This window comes from Osmerus mordax, chromosome 22 (genome assembly GCF_038355195.1).
Source record: "Osmerus mordax isolate fOsmMor3 chromosome 22, fOsmMor3.pri, whole genome shotgun sequence".
Classification (NCBI taxonomy): domain Eukaryota; kingdom Metazoa; phylum Chordata; class Actinopteri; order Osmeriformes; family Osmeridae; genus Osmerus; species Osmerus mordax.
This window is the reverse complement of record NC_090071.1, coordinates 1,516,992-1,524,491: the sequence shown is the minus strand read 5'-3', so window position 1 is coordinate 1,524,491 and position 7,500 is coordinate 1,516,992. Positions and strand designations below refer to the sequence as shown.

Genomic DNA, 7,500 nt, shown 5'->3' with positions numbered 1-7,500 from the left:
GCCTTGAACACACCCCTTTCCTGTACCTGCACAAAGTGATCAACTTCCGGGTTACGTCGCGTGTAAAGGATGTCCGAAATATGCTACAGCATTTGCTTAGCAGACCATCAAGTTACCGTCGTTACCATTTACTGTTAATCATAATAACAAACTAATAAAGTAAAAAAAAGGATCGCCACGATTGGAAAGCAATATGGGTATGGATTGGACCTTGAATCATTGGTCAAATGTTTGTCGTGCGATCATCTTGGTGCTAACTGGCTAGTTAGCTAATAGTCTAGACTAGCTAGTTAACCTGCTCTGGCAAGAACTATGTTTATTAACCTGACAATTAACCGATGGAAACGTGTTTTTCTTTGGACAAATGCGCCCGTATTCTCTAAGTGTAGAAAGCCAACTTCTTGACCAACGTTATCCTAAGATAACCAAGGCATCTTTGAAGCCACCTCAAACTGACCCAGCCAATATTAGCAGAAAAAGATTCCGCTGAAACTGATGTGTACACTCACGTGTTAAACCATGGGATTATCCATCGACGCAACAACATCATCGAGTACAACACACTGGCACACTGATTCATTTTGGGATCCCACAGCGCGCATTTGCTATTGATTTATCAGCCTTGTCCCTTCTGCCCCATTATAGATTGCCCCCTCTCCATCTCCTCACTCCGGCTCCTCGTTCCCCCTCTCCGCCTGGTGTCAGCGTTCATGTGGCAGGTGATGAAGCGCCGGAGTGTGAAGCACTATGGACAGCTGGAAGACTTTGTTTGTGTGGTCACAGAAGCTGTACCAGAGCTGCTTAACGACCGGCAGAGGAGCCTGCTTCTCCTTGGACTCAGAGCCAAGGTGTGTGTGTGTGTGTGTGTGAGAGAGTGTGTGTGTGTGAGTGTGTGTGTGAGTGTGTGTGAGAGTGTGTGAGAGAGAGAGTGTGTGTGTGTGTGAGTGTGTGTGAGAGTGTGTGTGTGTGTGAGTGAGGGCGTGAGTGAGGGCGTGAGTGAGTGAGGGCGTGAGTGAGTGAGTGAGGGCGTGAGTGAGTGAGTGAGGGCGTGAGTGAGTGAGTGAGGGCGTGGGCGGGCGGGCCACTGCACAATGATGCTGAATGGACTTGTTGTTCCTTGTGTGTTGCAGATAACAGTGGAGTTGTTCAGTGGTGGGACCTATGCCGACCCTGAACTTGTACAGACCCACCTGGCCAGAATACAGTCTTTTTGTCTGACTACAGTAAGCAACGTGAACTTCACTTCATTCTCTCTCTGTGTGTGTTTGTGTGTGTAACTCCTTGTTTTGTGTTGCAGTCGACTGATTTAGCCATAGAGGCATCCAAAGACAATCTTGTTTCGCTGACTCAGATGTTGCTAGGAGATCGTTCAGAAGGAAGCCGGCTGACAGCGGTGAGACACGACTGGGATCTAACATGAAGAACAGGCGTACCTTTTTATCACTTAGAAACAACTAAACTAGACCATGTTGGATCAGACAAGCTAGCCTACTGCATCCAGGTAGAAGACATAGCTATTACAGATGTCATTGCTGCCACCTTGTGGCATGATTTGGAATGGACTGTTCTACTTTCCTGGCATGGGCCTTTGGATGCACATTGCCCCTTACTTGGGTCTTGTTGATGTGATGTCAGGTGGCTGAGCGGTTAGGGAATCGGGCTAGTAATCTGAAGGTTGCCAGTTTGATTCCCGGCCGTGCAAACTGACGTTGTGTCCTTGGGCAAGGCACTTTACCCTACTTGCCTGGGGGGAATGTCCCTGTACTTACTGTAAGTCGCTCTGGATAAGAGCGTCTGCTAAATGACAATGTAAATGTATAATTGAACTGAAGGTTGAAAATTGATTTTTAAATTGTTACTTAATTTATTCTTACTTTTTTTTGCCAGCAAAGAAAAGTAAGTGTGCTGTCCATGTTTTCCACAATGTCAAATCTAACAATCTTTCCCTGTGTCTTAGGGTGTGTTTGACGAGAACTTCGACGCAGCGCTGCAGATGCTGGTGTGTGACTTCCTGTCCAGACTTGAGGAGCTCTTGCCAGTGCCTAACTTCAAACAGGTGCTCACGGTGACCTCACACAGACCGCACCAATCAAAATCCACCCATCCACAACTCTTCAATGACAGATAGGACCCCTGTCTGTTTGGCAGGCTGCGGCTTGGTTGGAGGCTGCCCCCGGTGGCATGGAGGACTGCGTGCAGTCCTTCTCCGACATGGACGATCTGGGGTCTCTGCTACGGAATCCAACATGCCACCAGGCACACCTGGGAAAGACGGGTAGGAGACTACAACTCTTATTCTCTCACGTTGAAATACACTTCCTGTTGGGTATTAAATGAGGATAAAGAAATATGATCTTTTTTTCCTGCTGTGGTTGTTTTCTAGTTGGCTCCCTTGCAGAAGAGCTGCTTCTTGCCTCACTGTCCAGCCCTTTCACAGCCCACTCCAAAAGCTCCTCCCACAGCCAATCAGAAGTCTTATCCGAGTGGGTTAGCCACGCCCATGACTGTGGGACCCTGGACCAGGATAGGCTGGAGACAGAAGGGGTCGAGGTGGTGATCGGGGTGGAGATGGGCAACCTGGGAGCGAGGGAGGAAGAAGAAGGAGTAGAACAGGAAGTCTGCATCCTACCGGGGGACGGCGACGCGGCGAGAGAATCCGAGGCGATGATGGTGATTGGTCAAGGACTGGCATCAGCCAATGGGGGACAAGCTGATGGAGGAGGGACTACCTCCATCCCAGCTGTGCTGAGTCTGATGGCCCTGAATCAGACCCCTATCGTGTTCATCCCACAGCAGCCGTCTCCCACTTTCATCTCCCTTTCTGTCCCAGCGCTACCGCTGCCGGTGGCCACCAGGGGGCAGTGTGGCGCGGTGTCCCCCTCCAGAGAGAGCCGGGCTCAGCTAGCGAGGAAGACGGTGAGCGTCCCAGGGCTGAAGCCCCACTCCCCACAGCCTCTCAGCCACACGTTCAGGTGAGGAGGGGGCCATGTCGAGGTCATTCACCCGGGGGGTTGATTCACCCGGGGGGTTGATTCACCCGAGGGGTTGATTCACCCGAGGGGTTGATTCACCCGGGGGGTTGATTCACCCGAGGGGTTGATTCACCCGAGGGGTTGATTCACCCGGGGGGTTGATTCACCCGAGGGGTTGATTCACCCGAGGGGTTGATTCACCCGAGGGGTTGATTCACCCGAGGGGTTGATTCACCCGAGGGGTTGATTCACCCGAGGGGTTGATTCACCCGGGGGGTTGATTCACCCGAGGGGTTGATTCACCCGGGGGGTTGATTCACCCGGGGGGTTGATTCACCCGGGGGGTTGATTCACCCGGGGGGTTGATTCACCCGAGGGGTTGATTCACCCGGGGGGTTGATTCACCCGGGGGGTTGATTCACCCGGGGGGTTGATTCACCCGGGGGGTTGATTCACCCGGGGGGTTGATTCACCCGGGGGGTTGATTCACCCGGGGGGTTGATTCACCCGAGGGGTTGATTCACCCGGGGGGTTGATTCACCCGGGGGGTTGATTCACCCGGGGGGTTGATTCACCCGGGGGGTTGATTCACCCGAGGGGTTGATTCACCCGGGGGGTTGATTCACCCGGGGGGTTGATTCACCCGGGGGGTTGATTCACCCGGGGGGTTGATTCACCCGGGGGGTTGATTCACCCGGGGGGTTGATTCACCCGGGGGGTTGATTCACCCGAGGGGTTGATTCACCCGGGGGGTTGATTCACCCGGGGGGTTGATTCACCCGGGGGGTTGATTCACCCGAGGGGTTGATTCACCCGAGGGGTTGATTCACCCGAGGGGTTGATTCACCCGGGGGGTTGATTCACCCGGGGGGTTGATTCACCCGAGGGGTTGATTCACCTGTGTGTTTGGGTTGTACGAGTTTGTGGGAGATGGGAAGACACAATCCTACGGTTCTAAGTGTTTGTTCCTTCCTTCAGCGTGTGTCCTGAGATGTCAGCCGGGTCTGCAGTTTGTCATGGAGAGGACAGTGATACAGGTGAGACACTTGTTAATGGTTGGAGAGACAAGTGTGTCCTGGACAAAATCAGACGTAAAAAATCACTCAAGTCCTCGCTGTGTTCCCGCTTCCTGTCAGGTGACCACGCAGCAGACTCCTCCCAGCAGGGCTCCGTGTCGCCACATCTCTCCAGCTCCGCCTCCACCGCTTCCACCCTCCCCGGCGCATCCCACAATCCTCGGCGGGTGGCCCACAAGTGCCCTCAGTGCGGGAAGTGCTTCATCTACCGCTCGCAGGTGCTCCGCCACCTGCACACGCACAAGACCCGCGGCACGCCCCACAAGTGCTCGCAGTGCGGCCTGGGCTTCCGTACGCCCTGGGCTCTGAACGACCACAAACGCTCGGTGTGCTCGAACGCCACCTTCGATTGCCCGCTGTGCGGGAAGGCGTTCCCTTCCCTCCGCGAGCAGTACCGCCACCGCCTCACCCACAAGACCAACACCTGCTTCCAGTGTGGGGCTGCGTTCAAGAGCAAGGCTGAGTTGGTCGCCCATCTGCAGAACCACCGGGCCAAGCCTCTGCATCAGTGCTGCCTCTGCGGCAAACGCTTCCGCCTCCTGTCCAGCCTGACCAATCACAAGCAGACCCACTCGGCCAGCGGCGGCTTCGCCTGCACGCGGTGCGAGCGCGTGTTCCCCTCGGCGAGGGAGCGCGACGCCCACCGCCAGATGCACCGCGTCCACAAGCTTCCGTGCCCTGTGTGCGGGGAGGCCTTCACCTCGCAGGCCAAGCTCATCAAGCACCAGCAGAGCCACCCGTCCCCGGACGGCGCCGAGCGCCGGTACAAGTGCCGCTACTGCGAGGAAACGTACACGGGCCTCACACAGCTCCGCATCCACCAGAGGAGCCACATGGAGAAGCCCTACAAGTGCGAACAGTGCGACAAGGCCTTCAGCACCCTGGGGGGGCTCCACAACCACAAGGGCACCCACTCTGGAGAGAAACCCTACCTCTGCACCCACTGCGGGAAGAGCTTCCGCACCAAGGACGGCCTGGAAGGACACCTGCGCATCCACACTGGGGAGAAACCCTTCCACTGCTCCTACTGTGGCAAGCGCTTCACAGCGCTGGCCGGGCTGAACGTGCACGTGCGCCGCCACACGGGCGAGCGGCCGTACGTGTGCCAGGTGTGCGGGAAGGGCTGGCCCTCCGGGGGAGACCTGCAGAAGCACATGAGGAGTCACACGGGGGAGAAACCCTACGGGTGCTCCGAGTGTGGGAAGACCTTCTCCATCTCCTGCCACCTGACGGAGCACATGAGGTCCCACTCAGGTGAGCCTCCTCACAGCACCACACCAGGGACTGGACACCTACCCCGGCTGGGTTCACCTGGAGGTTAGCTGGTTGGTCTTTAACCCTCATCCTGCAGATGCCAAACCATATTGTTTGGACTCCAACCCTAATCTAACTAATATTAATGATTAGCCGGTTGCTGAACTGAGTCAGGCTAGTCCTAACTTGGGTTGAAGTAGAATGATGATCGACTGTAAAGGGCTTCCACATATATACGCTTTTCATTATTGGTGTTGGAGACAAAAATGAATGAACCAGTGCATACACCTTCTGTGTAAGCCTGATGTGTGTGTGTCTCCACTCAGTCTACATCATGAGTTTCCCTGCGTCCAGCTGTTGAACCCCCTTGATTGTCTCTGTTCCAGGTGAGAAGCCGTTCACTTGTCCGGAATGCGGCAAGTGCCTGAAGAGGAAGTTCGACCTGAAGAAGCACATGCTGTCTCATTCCGACACGCGGCCCTTCCCCTGCTCGCACTGCGACAAGAGCTACACGAGACGCACGCACCTCACCCGCCACCTGCAGACGCACGCCACAGGGAGCGCCTAGCCTTCGGCTGGTCCCTAGCCTTCGGCTCGTCCCTCCTGAAAACCCCCTAAACTCTGGTTCTCGGTGAGGGAGGGGTTAACAGACCGGGAGCCCTGGAGACGGACTAAGTGTTTCCTGGTGGGTGAGGCCCTCCATTTAACAACTTTTAAACGGCTGCTATCAGAGGATTGACGGTGTTCGGAGGGGAGGAGTAGACGGGACAGTACAAGGGAGATGTTTGAGGATGTGACCTCGACCGGGACGAGTCCAGATGCTCCAATCCCTTGGTTTCATTTTTATTTCCTTCTCTTTTTTTCCTGATCAAACTGTTGCCATCCTTGGTTTGGGTAAATGGGAGCTGTTGTTCATTAATGGTGTTGTTCTGCTGCGGGGCATGAGCACTGAAGCAGTCTTACCCTGTCAGTTAAATGTGCCTACTGCTTGTGTCTACAACTGGATCAGGCAGAAAATCAATCATATGTAAACACAGATTTATTTCACTACTGATAAATGTTACAGCGTCAAAGCTTTACTCATTGCTCTGAAGCAACAAGCTTTACTTGTGGTTGTCCTCAGTGTTTGTGGACGTTAGCTGCTTGTCTGTGTTGGCTTGAGAGAGGCTTTTCTGCTACAGGTGAATACGGATCAGTTTTTCCACTTCTATAAACCATGTACAGTAACACACTGGAGTCGAACTTAAGAGAACACAAGAGGCCTTATAACTTGATAATGTGATAAAAATGCATTTCAAAAAAGTATTCATACTAATCTGTAACTGTAATGTCAAATTACGGATCACTTGCATATTTTTCAAGCAAAAAAAGGATCATTGTCAATAATTGATATGTTAAGAAAAACGGAAAAGTCAATTAATAAAATGTGCTTTTGTGAGCCCTGAGCTATGAAGTTTGAATGTATTGTGAGTGTGTGTTTTCCTCTTTTCGGAAGACAAGGATAGAAGGTAAAAACTCGTCTGACAGGAAAGTGTTTGTGGAATCCCCCCCCCCCCCCATCATCTCTGATTCTCCATCAACAGTTTGTCATTAAGAGCGATGACAACAGCGGGAAACTCATTGAGGTCCACAAAGTCTCCACAGACGATGTTGAGGCAGGTGCTCTGGGGCCCGGGTCGCTGGGCCTCCACCCAGCCCAGCAGCAGGGTCACGGCCTTCATCGTCATCCTCCTCATCGTCTCACACGGGTGGTGGACCACGTAACTAGAATCTTCTGTCAGGTTCAGACCAGAGGCGAAGAATTCAGCTGTCAATCACAAGAGGTTCAGGTGTCATGAGGTAAGGATCAAGTTACAAACATGTTTCAGACTGCTAACCTGGAACACACACACACACACCTGGTCTGCTAACCTGGAACACACACACACACACCTGGTCTGCTAACCTGGAACACACACACACACACCTGGTCTGCTAACCTGGAACACACACACACACACCTGGTCTGCTAACCTGGAACACACACACACACACCTGGTCTGCTAACCTGGAACACACACACACACACCTGGTCTGCTAACCTGGAACACACACACACCTGGTCTGCCTGCAGCCTTCTGTTGCTCCAAGTATGAAATGACCTTTTTGGGATCCGGTGAATCAGCATACCTGTTGTGCAGAGACTACTGGTTTGATAG

The 7,500-nt window shown here is 53.4% G+C and overlaps 1 protein-coding gene across 1 annotated transcript; it reads left to right on the top strand.

Moving 5' to 3' along the window:
- Window positions 1-60: 60 nt before the first annotated feature.
- Window positions 61-5,938, top strand: LOC136966529 (zinc finger protein 878-like). Its single transcript, XM_067261031.1, has 10 exons — window positions 61-197; window positions 646-848; window positions 1,131-1,223; window positions 1,298-1,393; window positions 1,958-2,056; window positions 2,149-2,275; window positions 2,384-2,972; window positions 3,951-4,009; window positions 4,109-5,302; window positions 5,689-5,938. Exons 1-10 carry the CDS (start codon window positions 194-196, stop codon window positions 5,868-5,870), a joined length of 2,646 nt encoding a protein of 881 aa, XP_067117132.1. The 5' UTR covers window positions 61-193; the 3' UTR covers window positions 5,871-5,938.
- Window positions 5,939-7,500: the final 1,562 nt, after the last annotated feature.